The sequence below is a fragment of the Leptopilina boulardi genome, unplaced genomic scaffold, assembly GCF_019393585.1.
Source record: "Leptopilina boulardi isolate dan_hultmark-lab unplaced genomic scaffold, ZJU_Lbou_2.1 LbouV2_392, whole genome shotgun sequence".
Classification (NCBI taxonomy): domain Eukaryota; kingdom Metazoa; phylum Arthropoda; class Insecta; order Hymenoptera; family Figitidae; genus Leptopilina; species Leptopilina boulardi.
The window spans coordinates 2,901,300-2,925,849 of record NW_026137965.1 but is presented as its reverse complement, the minus strand read 5'-3'; the positions used below and the strand labels follow the sequence as shown (position 1 = coordinate 2,925,849).

Below are 24,550 nucleotides of genomic sequence, written 5' to 3'. Positions count from 1 at the left end.
TTGCTATTTTCAAAAATTTCGTTGTGAAGATATAAAATTTTTAAAATTAAAACCCTTTTTATTGTAAAATATTCTTTGGTAAATATATTATTTTTTAAAAAGTAAAATTAACAAATAATTTTTTAAAAAAAGGACATGGAAAAAAGACAAGTAGATTTTTGTTTGTTTTTGATTCAGGGTGTCGTGCCCACGACATATATTTCAAATAATATATTAACGTCACGCAATAATAAAGAATACGAATTTTTATGAATTACAATTGATTTAACTACCTCCATACACATGATATCACTTATTTAATGATAAAAACGGCATATATGTACAATCCCGTTTGATTTGCGTTCAACGAATTCAAGAACGAATTCATATTCAATTTTACACGATTGAATGACTATTTTTTTTTTTTTTTTTTTTTTTTAATATGTGTCTTCAGCTAAATACATACATAACCATAGCCTAAAGGCATTTATTTTTTTGTAAAAAATATTATTACATATGCAATTAAAATATCGTAATAATAGTAATAAAATGGTCATATGTTATACTCGGGAATCGCACAATTTTTTTTTTTTTCATATATGTTTGTTTCATAAAATTTTCAATCATACATTCATGCTGTTTTTATATTTTATCCTACTTTGAAACAAAAAAAAAAAAACAATTTTTCCTAAAATACTGAAAATTTTATAAAACAAAAAATCTTTAAAATATAGTAATAATGCTGACAATGAGAATGTTTATATAATCACTTTGCCACTTTAATAAAAAAAAAACATGAAACTTCGTAAACATTATTAAAAATATTTAAATACACAATATAAAAAACAATTCCTAAAATGTAATATTTAAAAAATCTTTACGAAATTTTCTGTTAAATAAATAATAGGAAAAAGAAAATTAATAATATTCGCAATATATTTTCTCTGAAGAAATATTTCTTAAAAATTGATCAAAAACGGAGTTTTTTTTTTTTATGATTTATCCTCTTTTTATAAGCATTTTATAAATGTGATATCATTTAACAAAACACCAACAAGAACATGCAATAAATAATTAAGAATAATATTGTGAAATGCTTTATAAATTGTATAAAAATGTTTCTATGTACGCTATATTTAATGCCTTATGAGTATCTACCCCAAAAAACAGTTTCACTTTACAAAAATGTTATTTTCTTTTTTATAGCGACTGATGAGAAAATATATTACCTATAATAAATTTTTCTCGTGACAATAAATCAAAAAATTTTCCCCATAATTCGATGGTCAGTAACGCTTCTTTTTTTTCTAAAAATCTAATAAAATAATACTATAACAAATACTGATTATAATAATAACAATAATTTAAATTCAATCGGATAAATAAATTAATAAATAAAAATTTAAAAAATTTTTTTAATATAACAAGATTTTTTTTTGATAAATATATTAGAAACTTAAGTGAACGACGTATTTGGAAAACTCTAAATTTTTTTTTTCAACCTCAAAAATACTGAGATATAAATTTCTCTTATAAAAATTTGAGTTTTCGAAATAAAATACTTTTTTTATGAGGTGCTTTTGTTAAAATTTTTGTAAGATAATTGAATAAATAAACATTCACGCACATCAGATCTTCTTTTCTTTTTTCTAAAGTTCGTATGAATTTACAAGTGTCGCGCTATCACGAAGTTAACACGTGCCAAATGTATTAAATTATAAGTTATTATATTAATGCACAACAATCATTCGCATCACAAAATTCTAAATGCACGGGAAAAAAGACCTCACTCGATGAACAAAAAAATTATATTTTTTCTTTTTCATTTGTCACAATTTTCAAAATATAAATTATTAAATTGAAATCTAATTGATTTTTATTTTTTTAGGATTCAAAGGTCAAAACATCGACGTGAACATCTTTTTTCAACCGTCGGGAGAAATATATCAGACAACATCAATTTTTAATGAGGTTGTATGACCTTTCCTCTTTTTTTTTTTTAATGTTATACACTTTTAGAATAAAATCGAATGAAATATTCACTTTTCCTTTCGTCACAAAACGAATGATTTTTTATGATATAAAATCCTAGTTTAAAGTGGCCGGTAATTTTTTTCATTATTTATTAATACTTATTCCGTGTAGAATCAGTTTATTTATTTATATATATATATTTATATCCGCAATTAATAAATAGATAACCATAAGCTTAATTTCTAGACTCAATTTTACGAATTATATTACTAATCAGATTCATCTCAACTATCTACTTAACTTTTTTTTATCATTAGCATTCCCCTTTTATTTTTCATCTATTTAATAATTATAATCTCGTGGTTTGTCTTTTATTGCAAAGCCCGATTTTTTAATTCAATTTTCCATGTCGAAATCGATTCAGAGTTGGAATAATGAAATTAAAAGCAATGCAATTCCTCTGAGTGAAAATTTTTATTCATAAAACTAGTTGAAAAAATAATAATTTGTTAATATCTTGTAAAAAAAAAGTGATTAAAAAATTCAATTATTAAAAACGGTAATTAAAGTACTAAAATTATAAATTTAAAAAAAAATAACTCTTTCGATTTGGACGAAGGAAATAAATTCAATTTTCATTTTTCTAAATTAAAGATAACTTCTTCTTTTTTTTTTTTTTATTTAATAGGAACGAGACGTCGCCTATAAAATCTAAAGCGAGTCCTTGTGACCTGGAATCCCTTTTTAAATAAGAAATAATAATTTTCATTCGCAGAAAAATTTCCTTTGGAGAAATTGTGAAATTAAACTTTATTAAATGTCATACTTTTCTAATTATTTTCATTTGCTCATTAGAAAAATATTACAAATATTTTTTTTTAAAAAGAGAAATTAATTGTAAAATATTGGCGATTCCAAAACACAGATGACATTTCCACATGATCGTATGATAGCAATTTTTTTTTTTGGTTTTTTTTTTTTTTTTAACAACGTTACATCATAACATACGTTTTACAAGTTTATGTACTATGAAGCCGGGCCAATTTTTGTGAGATATGTCTGTTTGAGAAAATATATCTTAATTATTATGCATACTGTATATGATTTAATATAAACATTTAATTGCTACTTTCTCCGCAATTTTTTTTTTTTTTTGACGAAGCTGACGAAAGAAGCTTGTATGCATTTGTTTTTACTAATTACTTTTCTGTTTTTTTTTTCATTATTGTAATGTAAGTCGCACTACGTCATAGTCTTTCTTTCAATTTTTTTTTTTTTTCATCTATTTTTCGACGAGTGAAAAAAATAAATCTCTCCCGATGCGTCTAAATATTTTTTTTCAAAGTCGTTTTGAATCGGCGAAAAGATTATTTATTTTTCATTTTGGCTTATTTTCATTTAGGCAATTTTTTAGCCAAAAAAAATAAACTTTTTCTTTTGCCGATCGACTCTTTTTTTTTTTTATTGTTCTCTTACTATTTTTTTTATTGAACATTGCGCAAGAACACTAAAAATCGATAGAAGGTGTTCAGGCTTGAAGAAAAAAATGAATTAAAAATTTTTCAAATAAAATGGCAATATTTTGATATTTTTTTTTTTTCTGTTTTTGTGGCAGTTAGTGAATAATATAAAATTAAAAATGATGAATTCGGAAAGAAAAGAAAAAAACACTAGAATTATTAATTCAATTACCTATTTGGCAGTTAATTAAAGCCAATTAATCACGTTCACTTTCGATCCAGACACACTCAAAAAAAAAATTAGGGGACCTTTTTTAGTTATTTTATTTTTGTTTTTTCCTTTTTTTGAGATTTGAAAACAATATGTACACTGAAATTTGTGAACAGGAAGACCTCCAAAAATGTGTCGTCACCATTTTTCTTTTTTTTTTTTTGCTCACAAATAATCACTGTAAAGTCGTTGAGTGCTGTCCCACAAATTTCTAAAACTGGTTCGAAATTCAAAACGTAGGTTCTCATAGTATCATGCTATATTGCTTCCACTCATTGTTGTAACACACTTTTTTTCCGGTGTATTTTGACTTTCAGAATTACTTCTCACTGCCTTTGGGGGACTATCGTCACCGGTTGGTGTTGTCACATCGTCCTGAAGTGGAATATTATTGTTCGTTGACGTTGAACTTCTTCTTCCATTCTCTCTTGTTGGCGATTTAACATCAAAAACTGATGTTTCTGACTCAAGATCGGAATCAATCTGAAAATTCAGGGGAAAAAATTATTTAAATAAATAGCGATTTTATTATCCTAATGACAAACATATATATATGAAAATGATTTTTATGGATAGCCATTGAAATTCGAAGCCAAGCGATATTTTTTTTTAATAAGGAATCTACTAACAATTTTTTTTGTGGAAATTATAATATATGATTTTAATGTTTTTTTTTAGATGATTGCGAATTGTCTCTTCGGATGATCTCTGTATGATTTCAATGAGGATGAGGATGATGAGCTACCTTGTTGAAACAAACTACCTGTCTGGTAGTAGGATGTGGATGAAGAAATAGTCTTTCGCTTGTATCGCTACCACAACTCGAACTTTCACTCATCTCAGTGGAAAATTTTCTCGATGCCCTAGGACTTGGAGGCGCTGCTCTACTACTTTGATTACCCATATTTAAGCCAATATTTCTCGAACAGACCTGCGATTGTATGTGCTCGCAAACTCTTCTAAATCTTCGAATATTGCCTGTGAATTAAAAAAAAAATCATCAAAATTGTAAGTATACAAAAAAAAATTTTTCGATTTCTCTTTTGTGTCACTGAAAAAAAAAAAATTTATTTGATTCAAATACTCGATTACTTGACTATTATCAAATAAATATTTATACTTGAACCAAAAACAATTTTTATTTTAATTAAATAAACTGCAGGTCTCGGATTATACAATATATTATTATATAAAATCATATATATATATATTTAATCAAATTCTTTAGCAACAGAAATCACCAAAAAAATCTAGTTCATATTAATTTAATTATTTCTAAAATTTTCCATCCACAACTTCCTGAAATTCAATTATTTTCAATGATTTTTATAATATTCTTCAAAAATTCAATTATCTGAAAGTATTTTTTAATTAAAAAATTTTAAAATACAATTTTTGTCTTCAATTTTTTAATCAAATTCTTTAGTAACAGAAATCACTAAAAAATTCTAATTCAAAATTAATTTAATTATTTCTCAAATTTTCCATCTAAAACTTTTTGAAATTTCATAATTTTAATTAAAACTCTTCTCAAATATAATTATTTTAAATGATTTTTATAAAATTCTTTGATAATTCAATTGTGTGAAAGCATTTTTTAATTGAATTTGTAAATTGCAATTTTTTGTCTGCAATTTCTAATACATTTTTTAGTAGGAGAAATTATTGTATTTTTGTCTGCAATTTCTAATAAATTTTTTTAGTGAAATCATCAAAAATTAAAAATTAAAAATTACTTAACATTCAATTAATTTAAAAAATCTAAATTATAAATCTTTGAAAATTCAATTACATTTTAAAAAATGTTATCTAAAATTATTTGATCAATTATTATTTTTAGTTCTGTAAAATTTAATAATTGTTTTGAAAATAAACAAAATTTGAATTTGTATTTGAATAATATCTGTATTTGAAAGAAAAAACCTTTTAATTGTCTCAAATAATAATTATTTGATATAAATAAATATTTATTTGATAATAGTCAAGTAACCGATTATTTAAATCAAATAAATTTTTTTTTTTCAGTATATTAATTAATTTTCGCAAATGAAATATCGGATTTCTCATTCCGGCAAAGGACTTTTAATCGATAGAACCAATTATTAGGTATCAATTTCAGCCTGACGGTAAAATACATGTTAGTTGATTATTATTATCGCGTGATAGTCAAATATAATTGTAATTTTGTGAATCAAAAAGAGAGAGAGACTGATGGGCGTGACGGAAAAAAAAACAAATTTTTTTTTGAATGAACTTGCAGAGAGGGAATGAGAGTTATTTCCGTTTCCATGTATACAAAAGCATTTCGATTGTATTTCAAATGGAAGATAAGATTTTAAAGGTGGTTTTTCTGTGTATATGTGTGCCCAAGGTAACATTGATCTAGTTGCGCTTGGATGGCTGCCAAACACAAACCCCTTCTCTTCCTCTTTTTAGAATTCTAAGACTTTATACCTTTTGAACAGTCCTTCAAGAAGGCTTTGCACCCATTGTCAGCTGTGTCATCGATTCAGATAATCACCGTGAAATCGTATTATTTTCTCACTTGAGAATAATGTCAAGTTATCACACAGAAAATTTGATTCTCTAATTTTTTTTCTATTTTTTTAGGATATTCATTGTTATGAAACATGTTTCGAATTAAAATAATAATTATCAATTAATTAAAATTAATTATAATAATAATAATTTCGATTAATTAGTTTGAGATAAGGGACAATTGGATATTTTGTTATAAGAAACTTACCACTCAGTAGAGTAAATGTGATGGCAAATAGAGGTTCACTTGGTTGCTTTGAAATGGCACTAATGTCAACTTGAAATCGTACTTGTCTTTGAAACATTGCTGGTCCCGTACTGCCTCGTTTATATTCCACACTAAAGGACATTGCCGAACTCACACTATGCGATAATTCAGCTATCTGAAATTCGATTCATTTGAATTAGTATTTCGAAAAAAATACATTTTTTGACTAAAAAAAAGCGATTTTCACTTACCGATAAAAAGGCGTGAATTAGGTCAGCTTTGACACTCGCCAAAGGCTTGCCTTTAACTAATACAGTAAATGTTTCGTCCTTTTCGGTTGCCATTAAACTGCCGAACCAGGACTTTTTCGTTAACTCCGGCGAAGAACCGGGCGTTAAATGCACCTGAAAATTCAATTTTTTCTTTTATAAATTTATTACGAGGCTAAAATTTTTATATTAGGAAAATTATTCAAAATATCTTGTTCTACTTACAATAACAATAATAATTTGATTAATTCTTTAATTGATTATTAATTAAAATATTTTACATTTGAAAAGTCATACACTTTTTTTTTCTTATAATTAGATGTTTTGGAATTTTTTTTCAGGAAATAAGTAAAAATTACCTCTTCGGTACTCGTGAGCAATTTGCGTCGATGGAATCGTGGACTTCCTAGGAATGAATTTTTAATTGTTGTCAAACGTGATCTCCAATGATGAGCGCCCGATCCTGCTCCCGTGTGAGGTGATCCTGGAGGTGTTACACCAACTAAAAAAAAAAATTTTTTTTAATACCAAAATTAAGTATGTATTTTATAATTAACGAAATTATTAATTTCTGACAAAACAAATATTTTTTAATGAAAGCAAAAAATAATTTTTTACAAACAGAAAAAACAACTCAACTACTAAAAGTCGAGTGAATTTTTCAAAAAAGTTTTACAAGACAAAAAGTAGTTCAAATGCCTGAAGCTCTGGCATTTCTTTTTGGATTCTTTGGATCGTACAAAAAATAAAAATAAAATTCAAATGATACATAAAAAATAAATAAATTAAACAATTAAAAAATTAATTAATAATTAAATTAAATAAATAAAAAACAATTGAAAAATAGGAAAAAATAGTAAAATATTTTCGAAACTCACCAGGTTGAACTTCACTTAATTCAATTCCAACGCTTGCCAATGGAGGAATGGGAGTTGGAATTCCTTGTGTCGAATTGCCATTTCCGCCAGCGGTACCGACAGTTGACAATCTATGCGGACTTCCTGTTTGGCCATGATGTGAGCTTGGAGTCGCTCTATGAGGACTCAATAGACCTGAGAAATTTGATGTGTGAAGAGGCGATCCACCAGGAGTCGATGCGTGTGAATGCGAAGCGTGAGTATGAGATCCTGTACTTGGTGAACGTCTCGCATGATGCCTTGTGCTGCAATTCAAAACCCTATTAACATCAAAAATTTTTAAAAATTAATTTTCATTGATTAAAAAACGATTATCTATCCTTAAAAAATCAAATTTAAATAAACGAATTTAAATAAATTTAAATAAAAAACAAGTTTAAATCAAAAAAAGGAAATTTATATAAAAAATTAAGAAATTAAAAATAAAAAAACAAAATTACACTCTCAAAAATAAAATCCTCTCTAAAAACGGACGATGTGTGAATAATTTAATAGTATCTTTATTTTTAATGAACTCGAGGAAATATTCTGTCTGCTTTTCATATACAGTAACAATTGCTCTCTGCACTTATAATGGTTTAAATAATTCTCAACAAAAAAAAAAAAAGAGAAAAGCAAAAGGAAGGAAAAAAAAAGAGGTTGTCGCAGTTCAATTATAGTTGTGTGTGATATCTAAAGCACAGGAGTTTTTTTTTCAGAGTTATATGAAAGAGTACACACGTGATTTTCAAAGCACGCGATGGGGAATAAGAAAAATGTGACACGCGACGGAAAAACAATTTTACTTATGCATTGTCTTTTATATATATGAAAAATAATATATACAAAGCTCTAATAAATTGACATTTAAAACTTTATTAGATATGCGAGGGGGGAGGAAATTTATTCTCTTATCGGAACATTTCTCTATTTAAATACAAATGTTTTTTTTTTTTTGATTGATATCAAAATCAAGATAAATAAATAATAAGGGAAATTTTTCTATCATAATTTCTAAATAAGAATAAAAAAAATGATAAAATTGATAGATTCGTAATTTTTTGATCAAAGGCAAATTTTAATATTAAAACTCAATTTTCGATATAGGAGATAATTAGAAAAAAAAAATAATCTGAATATAAAATTGTAGTAATGAGATTTTTTTTTAAAAAAAGAATATTCACCTGGATTGTCTCCTTGGTGTAAGGGGCGAACCGTGGCTGATTTGTCCCAAGTTCAAAGCTGCATTGCCATTTACTCGACAAGTATCAACCCTTTTCCTCGGAGGATCTGCCTCCAATTGTGCTGTTGAAGCTCTCATTCCACTTCTCATTACTTCCAGTTCATCCTCGCAGGCCGGTCTTCTTCTCTTTCTCTCGAGTAAAAGAAAATAAATCACCTTTTCTGTATTGTGACTGAAAAAAAAAAGCAGAGAAAATATTACAAATTAGAAAAAAAAAACCACTTTCAATTCAGAAAAAAAAAGATTTATTTTTGTAGTCATCTTAGTAGGTTAAATGAAAAATAATATTTAAATTTGAAAAAAAAATTTAGCAATTAAAAATTGTAATTTCAAAGTAATATAACTGGAGTTGAGGAAAATGATATTTTGAATTTATGTCAAACTAGTCGCTTTTAATAGCTTCCTTTCCTAACCAAGAGGAGAATATACAAAATTTATTAGAGGTTTAATCAATCTAAATTATTAATCGCCTTGGAAGGATTGTAATTTTGGTTTTGTAATTAAATTCAGAATTTATAAGAGGTTAATTATAAATACATTATTTCGGTAAATTGATTTAGATTTTTTTTCTCATTCTTTCTTCGGGAATTAAATAATTTTTTTTCTCTTCTCGAGGGGAGAAAATATATAAACATAATTTAAGGGTATTTATTTTTTTATATTAAAAAAAATTTTTTTGTTTTTTGAAAAAATTAATCGAGAATGAAATAGAAAAAATTTTATAAAAAAAAAAGAAATTTCTTACTTGGGACTAAGAAGCTCTTTAATAAGATTATCCTTTTCTTTAAAGCATCCGAGACTTGCGATGGCCTGTAAAACGTCAGGATCAATTGCGTCCTCGGACGGAATCACGTGTGTTTGCACCACATCCATCATTGAAAGTTCTAATTCCAATTCTCCCTTGCCAGCAGCTGTCACCCATATATGCCTGTTTATCTCCGCTAACTGAAAGCCGGATATTGTTTAGCTCGAAACATTTATATATACAGGTGACACGTTAATATCAGCTATATATATATTTTAGATTATTTTATATAACACAATATAAAAGCTTATATTTAATTAAATGCAAAATCCTTCCTTCCAGCTGGGTATTTAAATATCCTCATCAATTTTGCGCGTCACTTTTTTTTCCATATTTCATTTTTAATTAACAACTCACAATGAATATCAATTTTAATTAATAATTTTTTCTTCAAGTGTTTTAATATTAGAAAATAATAAAAAAAATTTTCTTCGAATTTTTTAAAATAATTTTTTTTAAATTTATAATTATAACTGTAATTTAAAAATATTATTTATAACTAGCAAAATTAAACGCGCCAAATTGATTATTTGATTGTTTGTTATAAAGAAATTAAAGATTAATATTATCAATAATAATTTAATTTATTAGAATATTATTACATATTAAATGATAATAATGAAAATTATATGTTTACAGGCCTCGGATTATACGACTTTTTCCGACTTTTTTCAAAAATACGACTTTTATCGACTTATTTTAATAAAATGCGACATTTTTTTTTACATTTGAAAAAAAATGTAAATAAAATACATTTTTTTAGTATAAAATGTAGATCTTCTTCAGAACTTCTTCAATTCAATTATTTAACAAATTTTGAACTAAAATGATTCTTCACTAAATTAATTATTTTTAATAATTTTAATGAAATACATCACAAATTCAATTATATCAAAATTATTTTTCAATTAAAATTTTTATGAAATTTAACAATTGTTTATAATTTAAAAAAAAATATCACAATTATTTTTTTAAATTTTCAATTCAAAATAAACTAAAATTCAATTATTACCCGAAATTTTAATTCAAAATCAATTAAAAATCCAATAATTATCCAAAATTTTCAATTTAAAATTTAATTATTTACCAAATTTTCAATTTAAAATGAAATAAAATTCAATTATTTTCTAAAATTTCTATTCAAAATTAATTATCCAAATTTTCAATCAAAAATGAACTTCAATTAAATTATTATCCAAAATTTCAATTAAAATTCATTTATTTCCCAAAATTTTAAATTTAAAATAAACTGAAATTCAATTATTTTCCAAATTTAAAATCAAATAAAATTTCATTATTCTCAAAAATTTGAATTCAAAATTAATTGAATTTTCAATAATTTGAATTTAAAAGCATCTAAAATTTAATTATTTCTAAAATTTTCCATCGAAATTTTTTTTTTGAAATTTAATAATTTCAATTACATATAACTCTAAGGAAATTCAATTATTTTTAACTATTTTAATAATATTCTTTGAAAATTCAACTATCTGAAACCATTTTTCAATTAAAAATGATTTTCAAATTATTGTATTTTGTCCGCATTTTCTAATAAATTTTTAGTGAAATCATCTAAAATTTTAATTACAAAACACTTAAAGTTTCAATTAATTTCAAAAATCTCAATTTTAAATCTTTGAAAATTCAATTAAATTTAAAAAATGTTTTCCAAAAATTGTTTGATAAATTATTTTTAGTTCTGTAAAATTTAATAATTGTTTGAAAATTAACAATATTTTCTGAAATTTAATTATTTCTAAAAATTTCAACTTTAAACCTTCGAAAAGGATTATTATTAAAAAAAAAGTTTTATTTAAAAATCTGTAAAATATTTTTGTTAAAATAAAAAACAAATCCACTTTTTTTTGGAATATAAATCGACTAAAACGACTTTTTGTGTCTTTAAGTTGATTCGAGGCCTGTGTTTTTATAATTAATATTTAATAGGTATTCGTTGGCCCCTGGTATCTTAAAAATTAATTTTTAAAACTAAATTTTTTTCAAATTACTATCTTGTACGAAATTTCCTGGCACATCTTTTTTCTCATCATAAATTTTTTCTATTTGTATTCAATTTTTGAATCAATATACAACTTTAAAAAAAATTTCCTTGGTAAACGTTGTGTACTTCAGCTTTGTGAATTGAATTTTTGAATTTGGAATTTTAAAGAAACTTATTCCGAAATTTGGAAACACAATTATACAACTTTGGCAAAAATGAGAAAAAGAATTGTCAAAATTTGACACGTCATAAGATTACTATTAAAAAAAACACGTGAAATCAGAAAAGGCCAACTTCAAGTTAGGACAGAAGGACAGACCAAGCATTTTATTATTATATAATTTTTGATATTTTTTCTGTATAAAATTAATTTATTTCCATCTGTACAATAACTATAATAATAATAACAATAATAATAGTAATAATGATAATAATTATTATTATTACAAATTATACAGGGTAATTTTTATCATCCGGACCGCCTAAAAATTTGTTTTTAATTTCATTTTTTTCGTTTTTTTAAAGAAAAAAAATTAAAATTGAAAAAAAAATTTTTTAGGGGGTCCAGAACATAAAAATCACTCTGTATAATAGAAAAACTATTTTATTGTACATAATAGTAATGTTAGTTTTATCAAGTTTATAAAATGTAAATTTTCACAATAAAAAAAAAGGGGAAAATTGACAAAAGTCGTGAAAATACAAACGAAGTTTTAAATTTCTTGTATTTTATTCAAACTTTTTCAAAGTATTACGCGCAAGAGAATAAAGATAGAGGAGTTTGCTTCTGTTTTAAAGGGAATCTATTCAAGAGAAGTTTATGTACTTCCTTTCAAAATGTATTTACCTGCACACAATGTGCACTTTTATTAAAAACGAATTTTTGAATAATAAAAAGAAGATTCTAGAATAAATTTTCGAAAATCGAAAGAATAGTAAATAGTTAGAAAAGAATTATTAAATTTAGTAATTGTTACTAATAGTAGAAAATTTATTTCCTGATAGTTTTTTTTTTTTTTAGTAAATGATTAGGTCGAAATAAAGTATTTTTGTTTTCCTTTTTTAAGTAAAACTGTTAACAAATTTGATTGATACATAAATAATAACTTACCGTTAGTCTTTTATCAGGAATAACTTCAATCATTCCCCTAAGTAGATTTTGACAGTCAGGTGGGACAAAGTGTGGTATGTGAAACACCCCTCGTTTCACTTTTTCTAAAAGTTGTCTTAAATTATCATCGTCGAATGGTAAAGCGCCGACTAAAAGTGCATAAAGTATTACGCCACAAGACCAAACATCAGCTTTTCTTCCATCGTATTTTTCGCCCTGAAAAATATTTTTCTTTTTTCAAAAAATTCAATTTATAAAAATAATTTAATAATAATAATAATTAAATATAATATTAAATAATTTTTAAATTAATTAATTTTTTAATTTTTTTTTTTGTTTACAGGTAAAAACAGAATATTGTCAACATGAATATTTTCTCGAGAAAGGAGAGAGAGAGAGAAAGAGAGTTTCGGTATCATTCCCTGAAGATGTGATTTAACCAACACCCTCCTAGGAAATAATTTCCTGACAAGAAATTTCATTAGTCGCCGTCAACTAGAGATGGAAGGCAAGGCGTGTACAAAACTTCAAGTGTTGTATATAAGGGAGAAATTTTCACCAGTCAACCAGGTGGCTATTGAATTTAATTTGATTTGTTTTTCGGATCAGTTAATACCGCTGAGAGACAACCTTGACCTAATCATCTCTTCAACGAATGGATAATCATTTTTCCTAGTATCAAAATCTCATTTTTTTTTCGAAAACATCATTTTTCAAATTTTTTTTGCCTTAGAATAATTTTTTTTTTACTTTAAATTAGATTAATTTAAAAAAAAATACTTTTTATATTTAAAATGAGATTATGTCTCAAAATATAGAAAATGTTTTTTTTTTTCGTTGATTTTTGTGATTTGAAAAAAAAGAGTTTTTGTAAAACATACCCGAATGACTTCAGGGCAAGCGTAATGAGGTGAACCACAGCTTGTTTCTAACATTGAGCCAGCAGGTTGTAACGATGCCATTCCAAAATCCGCTATTTTTATATTATTCTTCTCATCCAATAACAAATTTTCAGGTTTCAAATCTCTATGACTGAAACAAAAATTCGGAGAAATGGAATAAAAATAGTTTTTTTTTTTTTTTTTAATTTCAAATTATTAAATTAAAAGTCCATTTTATGTGACGGTTATAAAAAAAAATATATTAAACTGAATTATTAATCGATGTAGAGTAAAAGTTGAATAGAGTTTAATTTTAACAAGGTTGAAAGCTCTTTGCATTTTATAATGTAAAAATAATTTAATTTAAACTTCCGTCATCAAACAAGGAAACTATATGATTTATTTTTGAAAGCAGTTTCGTGTATTTCTTTTTCTAAGGCTTTGAGAATTTTTGTCAAGTGTATAAAATGTATAAAATATATAAAACGTATAAAAGTGTAAAATTTCGTATCTCTTCAGAAAAGATGTTTTGATTAGTTAAAAAAATTTCTTTTGACCTTTATGCAAATTACTCTTGAACTTTACAACAGAAACGTGCTTGATCGAGAAATTCTAACAAAGAAAAAAAAGAGTTCAAACTCAATTAAGTTATCATAATTGGGTTTTATAGAACTTGATTATTACACCTTGCAATCAGACTAATGTCCTGAACCTGTTAATTATATCATTCCTTTGTAATCAATAGCTGAAAAATTTTCCATTTTTATAAAAAGATCAAAATTTTTTTTTTTTAATATTAAATATTCACAGTAATTTTTTTCGTTATTTTCACATCTTTATTAGACGTAAAAAAATCGTATGAGAAAATTAAAAGAAATTGAACTTTGAACGGATAAACATGGAGTTAATTTATTTTACTTTGGAACTAACTTCTATTTACTTTATCTAAATAGTTTAAGTGAATGTCGATTTACTCTATAAAACGTTTGCAAACGAAAGTGTCTTCTCTACTTAATTGTAAGAGAATAGAACTATTTTTATATCTTTCTGAAGTTATACAAAAGAAAATCATTTTTTTTTTAAATAAAAATTACTCACCATATACTATGACTATGACAAAAATCTAACGCGGAAATAATTTGTCGAAAAAACCTCCTGGCCTCCTTAGGTGTTAGCCTTCCTTTCTTTACAAGATAGTCGAAAAGTTCCCCTCCTGAGACATGTTCCAAAACAAGATACCTAACACAAAAAAAAAAATCCCAAAAAATTAGTAATTCTTCTATTAAATTTTTTAAATTAGTAATAATTTAGTTTAAAAAAGGTCAAATTTTTTATTTATTCAATTTTGCAATTTTCTTTGTAAAAAGATATTTTTTTTGAAATTTTATTACATATTTTTGATAAAAAATAATAAATGAAAAATATTTCATGATTGAAAAAAGAAATTTATGTGATGTAAATTGTTTTCATTTGATTAATAATATTAAATGTTGTACTTACAGATATTTCTTGTTCTCGTACACGTCCGAAAGACCGAGAACGTGAGGATGGTCAATGAGTTTCATAATGGCAATCTCGCGTTCCACTTTCATTAAAACGGACTCCGAAAGTTTCTCGCGGTTAATGATCTTAATGGCCACCTTCTTGCCAAGCACACAATGAACCCCTAGCTTGACCAAACCTGAAACAAAGAAATATTTTTTTCAATTACAAGGGTGAATTTTTTTTTTTTTAAATTCTTACAAAAAGAAAATTCAATGTAAAAGAGAAATATAATAAAAAAAAAATTGGAGCTCACTATTCCTTTTAAAAATCATTAATTTGAATTTTAAAGAATTTTATTGGAAATAATTAGTTTTTTAGATGAATTTTCGAATTTTGAATTAAAATTATTTAGAATTAGCATTTAATTGAAATTCTATATGAATTTTTATATGAATTTTTATATGAATTTTTATTTAACAAAATTTTCTGCTACCGAATATTTGATTGGCAGAATTTTTATTTTATACTAATTTACAGGACTATTTTTTTAAAAGAATTTTATGTGATTCGAATTTGTAAATGACAAAAATTACAAATTCATCGAATTTTAATTTGTCCGAATTTTTTATGATCCCAATTTTTATTTGTTCGAATTTTCATTTTTTCAAAATTACAAGTCGTCGAACAAAAAATTGCGCCGAAATATTTCTGTCGATTTTTTTTCTGCCATTTGTAATTTCAGACAAATGAAAATTCGTCGTCTTAAAAATTGTATTAATTAAAAATTCGGACAAATTAAAATTTGGTAGCTAAAAATTTTGTTATATAAAAAATTCTCAGAAAAAGAAAATCTATTAAATTTTAATTCGAAAATTGAAAATTCGTCTAAAAAAAATTATTTCTAATAAAATTCTTTAAAGAAAAAATTCGTAGAAAAAGAAAATCTATCAAATTTTAATTCGAAAATTGAAAATTCGTCTAAAAAAAATTATTTCTAATAAAATTCTTTAAAGAAAAAATTCGTAGAAAAAGAAAATATATCAAACTTTAATTCGAAAATTGAAAATTCGTCTAAAAAAAATTATTTCTAATAAAATTCTTTAAAGTAAAAATTCTAATTAATGATTTTTATGGAAAATTTATATGTCTCAAAAATTTTTCGTAAATGTTTTAGAAATATATTTTCCAAAAAATATTAATTTCATTAAATCAATTTTTTCCTCAAAATAAATTGGAATCGTTTATAATTCTGATTATTTTTTAAAGATAAAATTAGATTTGTTAAAGAAATATCTTTTATTTAATAATAAGAAAAATCTTTTTTATCATTGGTAAAAAAAAATTTGATTCTTTGTTAAAAAGGGGAAAATAAAATTGTATAAAAATAGGGTTGTGGTGAGAGTTCTACTATTGCATTGTAGTCGCAGTGGGTCAGGACGATTGGTTCTTAACTTGTCTCGTTCTTTACATTTCTACTCATCTCCAATTTCTCCTACTTAGATGAAAATAGATCTGTGAAATTCTATATCCAGTCAACAACCATGCCTAAAAAAAATTGATCAGAAAATAAGATTCGATTTCACGTCAATTTTTTCTTTTTGATAAGTTTTTTTTCAATTTTCTGATAATGTTTTCAATACATTAAAGTGCTTTTAATAAAAAAAAATTTAAGATAATTCAACTTTTTAGGGTTTTTCGATCCCTGGATTCAACGTCAAAAAAAAGATTGGAAGGCTCAGCTGTTTTCAACTCGAATGGATAACAGAATTAGCTGAAGTTTCAGGCGATAAATTCTTATTTGAATTCCAAAAAGGAGGAAAAAAAATGTCGGCACAAAAAATGATAAATCAGGTAAATTTAAAAATTGACGCTTTTTTAAATAAGGCAATTATTGCAGGTAAATGGAATCTAATAAATCTTTTTGCAAAACTTTTAATAGTTCGAAAAGTGAAGTAGTTAATTAAAAAAAATTCTATTTTTTAACTCTCGCTTGAATATAAAAAAAATATAAAAATTGTCCTTGGATTAAAGTAAGAAAAACTTTATCTCGTCTTGGGACAGTTCGATAACTCTCTTTCTCTTGTGGGGAGTAAGGCAAAAGCTTTTACACGAAGATAAGTTGAGCCGCGAAACAGTTATTTTTTATGAGACTCGCATTTCATGGAAGGAAGGGCATGTCATGCTCTACATAAAATTTATTGCCAAGAATAGTTTGAGAGCCGAAAAATAATGACAATAGGGTGGAAAGTAACATATAGAATTTTTCAATATGGTAAAAAAAGAGAAGAGAAAAAAATTTTTTGGAAATATTTTGAAAAAATAAAATTTATTATATACAAAATATCGATTGACGTAGATTAGATTTACTTTGGCATATTCCATAAGGGAATAAACATGTTCGTTCAATATTGTACAATTTCTCCCGTTGGTTTTCAACTATAGAAGCAAGCTGCGCGTTGTGTGCTCGAATGTCCCATTCTGCATATCATCGCCATGAGAATTACCATACAATCTGCATACGCAAGTTTGATACATCTTCTGCATAATTACTGCAAAATGTCACCTCTCATTTAAAATCGTTTAGCTCCCAACCTCTTTGATAGTATTTTCCAAGAATATATATATATATAAAATATACATCCCGTGTTACAAGCTAATCTTTCAAATTGATCATTTAAACTTTATTTTCATAAATTACATATTTTCCACTTTAATATTATGTTTTTCATTATAAATTGCTTCAGTGGCAAAAAAAAAGAACTTTTCAAAGTTGAAAATAATTTCACATCGTTTTTCAATTAGACAAGATAATATTTTCGTCAATTTCTCATCACTGAAGTTTTAAACCTCATGGGAAATGATTTATAGAGAAAATAAATTTTTCTTCTTTTAATAGAGAAAATATTTCTAAAATTTGCAATTTTTTTTTTCACAGGCCTCAAATCGACTTTAAGGGGTAAAAAAAAGTTTTTTTTTTATTTTTATTAATATAGTAAAAACTGAATTCAATTTGAAAAAAAAATTCTTTGAAACTAGAAAATGCCCTTGGAATATTTTCACTTTTTTTCAAATTGCGAAATTTACGAAAAGTAAAAATAGAAATATTTAAATGAGAATTATGAGTTCGGGAAATTCCAAGTGCCAGGGAATGAAAAGGAGAGGAAGTTGTAAAAAAAAAAAAAGTAAAATATATTGAGCTGACAAAATTCGTTTAAATCTTTTTCTAGACTGAAAGTGACTCGAACTATATTTTTTTTATTTTCATTCAATATTTCCAATATTTTCACGAGACTTTGTAAAAAAGAAATTTATTTTTCTACATAAATTTCTTTATTCAAATTTTTTTTTTATTAATATAAATAATTTAACAAATCAATTTTGTTAGAAGAAAAAACTTAATTTTAAAAGTCAAGTGGCTCGAAATTAAATTGAAACTAATTATTAAAATTGTTCCCGAAAATTATGCTTTCAACACTCTGAATCTAATTAAAACTAGAAACTAATGCTTTCACTGTAACAATTTACGCCACTTTGAATCATATATTTATCATTTCCCTCTTTAAACTGAAATTGTGTCAAAGAAACAAATATGTATGTATTTTGTAAAGCATAAAAAGTAAAGGAAAATGTTTCTTTCAGATAAAACGAATAAATTGGATTGCCGGTATAAAACGAGATTTATCAGTGCAGTGTAAAGAAGAAAACAATAGAAAAACTTTATCTTTGAATCTGAATGCAACGCTTGACGAAGGGAATTTCACTTTTTTACCTTGGAATATTTCTATTTTCAAAAGAACTACATAAATATAAGGTAAGTGAAGAAGAAAAAAAAAATGTAAACTTGTTGGACAAAATTTGCATTTTAAAAAAAGGGACAAAAATTCAATTCAACAATGAATATTGAAGTATTGTTATCTTGAAAAATAGCTCCTCAGAGGAAAATCACTGGACCTCAAGTTGGGAATTCACATTCTCAAAAAAAAAAAAAAAAAAAAAATCTAGGTCATGTGAGAACATTGGAAAAAAGTAATCGTGCACAATTTACAGCCATTTGAAATTGAAAATCTTTCAATAGTTTTTTCGACAGCAAAAGAAATTTCAAAGCCAAGCGTCAAAAAATTATTGAAAATAAAATTGAAAACAAACAAATTTACTATTTTTTTTCACGAGTTTTAGTATTTTAAGAAATAAATTCCTAAACCTTAAAATATTGAGTCTTTGCAAAATGCATTATTAAAAATGACCCTCGTATTTCTCACATGTACCTATATAATACGCAAACTCGAAAACCACTGCAGGTTATTGAGTGTATATACTTTTCCATTGTTTACTTTCAACATATCCTCAAGCTGTATAAGTTGCATAACTTCATTTCCTTCGAACAAGTCATAAAATCCACCCTCAAAAACTTTATTCTTTTTTTTTTTTTAATTCTTTTGATTTTTCGCTATTAATAATAATTTTTAATTTGTAAATAATATGTCAACATTTTTTTAGTATAATATCAATCCAACCAAATTCAGAAATGGATTATTTAATTTTAATTACAATTTGCAAAAAAAAAATTAATTTTCTAATAGGAGGGAAAATACAGGCCTCGGATTATACGACTTTTTTGACTTATTTTAATAAAATGCGATTTTTTCGACTTTCTTTTACATTCTTTTTTTTAAATTTTTAAACAAAATTCCTTTTTTTTAATTTATAATGCCGATCGTCTTTAGATCTTCTTTATTTCAATAATTTAACAAATTTTTAACAAAAATTCTTCACTAAATTAATTATTTTTGAATAATTTTAATGAAATTCTTCACAAATTCAATTAACTTAAACTATTTTTCAATTAAATTTTTTTATAAAATTTAATAATAATAATAACAATAATAATAATAATTTATTTCATTGTATGTCCTTTTCAAGGACCTTTATAATTTCCTTTTCACTACATATTTGAACTTTTTTTATAAAATTTAATAATTGTTTATAATTTTAAAAAAATTAGCAAATAAAATTATCAAAAAATTTTAATTCAAAATCACTTGACAAAATTTTTAATTCGAATAAATAGCTTAAATTAGACTTGAAAAAATTATAAAAATGGAACTTTAAGAATTTTTTTTTTAGAAATTTGTCCTACTTAAATGAAATTTTGAAAATTTTTCTTACAATTAGTTCGATTCTGAAATATTCGAAATAAATTTTCTTGGTAATATTTTTATAAAATTATTCTCATTACAGAATGAGTAAAAGTTATTTAAAGTTATTTAAAGTAAAATATTAATTAACCAATTTAATTTTGTTAAAATTAAAAAATCTACTTTTTTTGGAATATAAATCGACTTTTTTTGTGTCTTAAAGTCGATCCGAGGCTTGTAAAATATCTAAAATGCGAAAATGGATTTTTGTGATGGTATTTTTTACTATCAATATGATTTTTACAATTAATAAAATATGCAAATAAGTCAAATATATTTATTGTTCTATCTCGTTCATTCATCTGTAGCCTTCGATCTTATTGATTTTTCGCGTCGTCACACCCAATATCCAAACTCAAGCTACTTTACTTCATTTACACGCACGTGATTGTATTCTTGATGACCTTTATTAAATGACCTTTTTCCCATTTTACAATTTATGCGCACATTTTCCATTTTTTTTTTTGGTTTTTTAAATCAAAATTTTTTAATTTTATTCCCCCTTCAATATATATAATTAACTGAACGTAACTGTTAACTAAACTATAATTAACTGAAAATTTATATTTTCAGAAAAATAAACCTAAATAAATGTAGAATTTTTTTTATTTAATAAATTCTCAAAAATTTATAATAATGAAATGATTTGATTTCTGAAATGACATAATGAAAATAATGAAGAGTGATACTCCAAAGGGGTGTTTTTCAAGTGTTTTAATATATATTTCTTTTTTTTTTCGTCAACATGCATTTTAACGTCTCGCGTATTTGCAATTTTGTCTGACAGGTGCTCTTGTGAACCTTAAAGTGCGAAAATGTGTACGCAACGAATGAAAGCCACTCTCTCCCTTTTTTTTTTTTTTTTATAAAGCGTCGCGTTTTCCTACTACCCCACGCGGTGTAAAATGTTCGATGTTATAAAGAACTTGAAAGGAGAGAACTCGCTTTTTTTTTCTTCCTTTATTTTCACCACGTCTCGTAATAAAACTCTTCTCTTATCGCCCTTTTTTCTATACCACATATAGAGGAACTTTGCAATTATTTTTAAGAGGTATTTTCGATATCGATTAAAAAAAAAACCAAAATTTAATTTTCAATTCCCTTTAAAAATAAATTTTTTAAAAAATTTTATTTCATAAATTTATTTAACAATGATAAATTTGTTATTTTTATTCTCAATTCGTTAAAAAAAAAAAATATTTTCGAAACAAATAAATATTTTATGTTTTTTAAACGATACAATTTTTTTTTCTTATGATCGTCAAAGAAAACTTTGATTGATATATTATGGTGAAAGATGAAATCTTTTTTTTCTCATTATGAATGTGAGCACTTTCTCACGAACGTGACGTTTCGAATTATCGTCATAAATGTTTAGTAAAGAGAAACGATAAGCAACACGAGCAAAAAAATTTATTTATTGTCAACCTTGAAAAAATAGAAAAAAAAATATTTTTTTTTAAAAATAATTATAAATATGTACAATATAGATGTTTTTGAATAGTTGAAATGTATATGAGAAAATATTGATCGTTCATACATGCTTCCCATGGCTGGCTGACTAAAGTCTGTTTTGTCTACTGTAGGATTTAGTTCCCTAAAATAATCTTGATTTTTTTTTCTACTTTGATTTTTTTTTCTTTAGAAAAAAGAATTATATTTTTAATTAAACATTAATAAGTAATTTTTAAAAAATAATTAAACATAAATTTAATAAATAATTATTTTTCAGGATAGCCGACGGAAATCAGGAAACAATTTACGGAATTTTGATGATTAGCCAAAAAAGAAATTAAAAAAAATTTCATTAAATATCAGGTAATTTTTTTGTATTTAATTTTATTTATATCAACATTTTTGTAGTGAGAATTTGAATTTAGAAATTTAAAGGAAAAATTAAATTTTGATAATGAAATTTTTGAAATTATTGTAATTTGTAAAAATTATTACTATTGGCATATTAATAGTAAATAAATAGTAATAGTAATAAATATTAAATAACAGTAAAATATTAATTTAATTGTTATTAACATTTATTATTATTACATTGGAAAATAAAATTTATTCGCTTCAAATAGTTGATTACTTTATTATCAAATAAATAATAATTTGTATCAAATAATAATTATTTGTTTCAAATACAGAAATTTATTGATTCAAATAAAATTTATTTAATTCAAATAAAAATTATTTGATTCATTTTTTATTCTCTTTTCTTGTATTGTGATTAAATAAATCGAGTATTTAAATCAAATAAATTTTTTTTTTCAGTTTAGAATTTATAATATTGGAATAATGGAAATTTTTTTAATGTTCAATAATAACTTGGTGAAAATAAATGCAATTTAAGGAAAATAAAACTAAATGAGGGTAAGATTAATGGAAAGTAATCAAAGACCTGAATCAGATCGAGAAAACTAGAACAAGGAGGTAGAAAAAGTTTCTTTAGGGGCGGGGGGGAGGGTTGATTCTCATTGAAAATCCTGAAACGATGCCGAATGATTCTATATTGTATATAGAGTCGTATTTGTTGTTTTAGTATCTTTTCCCTCCCCTATATAATATATAGTGACTCATTTCCGACTTGCCCTTCGACCATTGAATCGTAATAGGTGATGAGCCAAAAAATATAAGATTGCGGAAAAAAAATCCTCCTTAAACGATATTTTATCGTGTCATAACATTAAGAAAAATTTTTCCCAAAAAAAATATTGAATAGACCTTCGGGACTATTTTTCCACTTTTTCTTTTCTCACTACAAGAAAATATTTTTTACCATTTTTTTTAAAAAAATTTAATTTACAAACTAAAAATTATTTACTGTATTTAGTATTTTATATTTTATTTACTATTTAGAAAAAAAAGTAATTTTTAATTAGTGGAGTTTTAATTTGTAATTTTTATTTACAATTTTCAGTAATTATCGATTTTCATGTAATTATAGTGAATTTAATATACGAATATATAACGTTAATTACGTTGGATAATCTTTGAATATTATAAAAAGAAAATTACTATATGACCTGTTTATAACTCTATTCTTAGAAGTATATAGAAAATTTTTCCCTTTTTTTTCAACATTATCGCAATTAACTATGTAAATATTTTAAATTTTTTTGCATTTTCTATTTTTTCCTTTTTAAAATACAATTTGTATTTATAAAATTCCTTTTTATATGACAAAAAACATTCCTTAAAATTTCAGATTGATGAAAAAAAAAAGGAGACACGCACCAGTTTGGCCTTTGCCGAGGGTTTTCTCGAGTCGATAGGGCCCAACATATTGATGAGTCTCCTGGGTATTGGACCCAACAGAGCTTTCTTTACCCTGCTGCATCGTCGTCGAGGACTCCGCCTTATTCGCCAGATTGAATGGACTATATAATAGACCAACGAGGTAAATTTCAGACCTTAATTTTTGTTCTTATTTGTTTTCTCCTCCGCAAGTGAAACCAATTCTTCATCTTTCTTCAAAGTCCGTTGGTCCTCCAACACCGGGAAGACCTTTTTTTTATTCTTGTGACCTTGAAATTTGACCCTGAAATCGTTTCTTTATAATAATGATGTCACTTTCTTAATCGTTCCTTTCTTTTCGTTGGTCGCTTCTTTCGAAATTTTTTCATGTTGCACACCTTCGCGCACAAAACACAATCACTTTGTTGGAAAAAAAAAATGATGATTCCTCAATATAAGAATTGATTTGAATCATTTAAAAAAAAAATAAATAAATTTGAAAATTAATTATTTTATTGGCATTTTACAACTTTGAGCAGCACTTGTCGACGAGACATACACGAGAGAGATTATCAAGTTGCCCACGTTGGGCGCCATTGCGAGACGAATTTCTGAGGATCTCCGGGGGTTGGTCGGGGGTGGAAAAGAAGTAAAACGATTCGTTTTTCTCCCGAGCACAGACACACACCGGGTCAGGGACAATTTTTTTTTTTTTCGCTCACTGAGAAAGAAGAGAGAAATAACGACACAAGGGAGAAACTTTTATTTTTTATATTTTAAGTCAAATTGTTTTCATATTTAGAAAGAAGAAAGGCAATTTTTTTTTTTTTGGTGACTTGGTGTTCTTTCACTCCTTTTTTATTTTCTGTTACAATCGCGCCCCTAACGCACGGATGTAGGAGCCACGGCGCTCCCAGTTCGATTATCGTAGTGGATGAGGTGCGTGCGCATGCACCAACCCTCTTTTTCCACTCTGGTGAAACACTACTACTGGGAAAG

General features: G+C 25.1%; 1 protein-coding gene and 2 long non-coding RNA genes across 5 annotated transcripts; 2 read left to right on the top strand and 1 right to left on the bottom strand.

Moving 5' to 3' along the window:
• The first annotated feature begins 8 nt into the window (after positions 1 to 8).
• Positions 9 to 2,826, top strand: LOC127288636 (uncharacterized). Its single transcript, XR_007844070.1, has 2 exons — positions 9 to 1,950; positions 2,642 to 2,826. It is a non-coding gene; the product is annotated as an uncharacterized LOC127288636 (long non-coding RNA).
• On the bottom strand, positions 1,949 to 24,550 carry LOC127288628 (serine/threonine-protein kinase BRSK2). 3 transcript variants are annotated; one of them, XM_051316207.1, is made up of 13 exons: positions 23,552 to 24,550; positions 15,138 to 15,318; positions 14,736 to 14,876; positions 13,638 to 13,788; positions 12,757 to 12,972; positions 9,584 to 9,783; positions 8,780 to 9,010; positions 7,578 to 7,876; positions 7,059 to 7,201; positions 6,682 to 6,834; positions 6,431 to 6,605; positions 4,430 to 4,662; positions 1,949 to 4,167 (listed from the first exon to the last, which is right to left on the bottom strand). In XM_051316207.1, the coding sequence occupies exons 1-13, from the start codon at positions 23,652 to 23,654 to the stop codon at positions 3,937 to 3,939; spliced, it is 2,457 nt and encodes an 818-aa protein (XP_051172164.1). In that variant the 5' UTR covers positions 23,655 to 24,550; the 3' UTR covers positions 1,949 to 3,936. The 3 variants fall into 3 exon arrangements, with proteins under 3 accessions (XP_051172164.1, XP_051172165.1, XP_051172166.1); XM_051316208.1 differs by having other exon boundaries at positions 7,578 to 7,861; positions 23,552 to 24,548; XM_051316209.1 differs by having other exon boundaries at positions 4,448 to 4,662; positions 23,552 to 24,547.
• LOC127288635 (uncharacterized) lies at positions 4,562 to 13,621 on the top strand. Its single transcript, XR_007844069.1, has 5 exons — positions 4,562 to 4,692; positions 7,041 to 7,236; positions 7,581 to 7,812; positions 9,629 to 9,827; positions 13,100 to 13,621. It is a non-coding gene; the product is annotated as an uncharacterized LOC127288635 (long non-coding RNA).

What these genes read in the sequence shown, in the direction of transcription:
- LOC127288628 (XM_051316207.1), bottom strand. Translation starts at nt 23,654, where the DNA reads ATGCAGCAGGGTAAAGAAAGCTCTGTTGGGTCCAATACCCAGGAGACT. An exon ending in CTTGCCCTGAAGTCATTCGG is followed by an intron (nt 12,973 to 13,637) that starts GTATGTTTTACA and finishes AATATTTTTCAG; the next exon opens with GGCGAAAAATACGATGGAAG. An exon ending in ATTAAGTGAAGTTCAACCTG is followed by an intron (nt 7,202 to 7,577) that starts GTGAGTTTCGAA and finishes TTTTTTTTTTAG; the next exon opens with TTGGTGTAACACCTCCAGGA.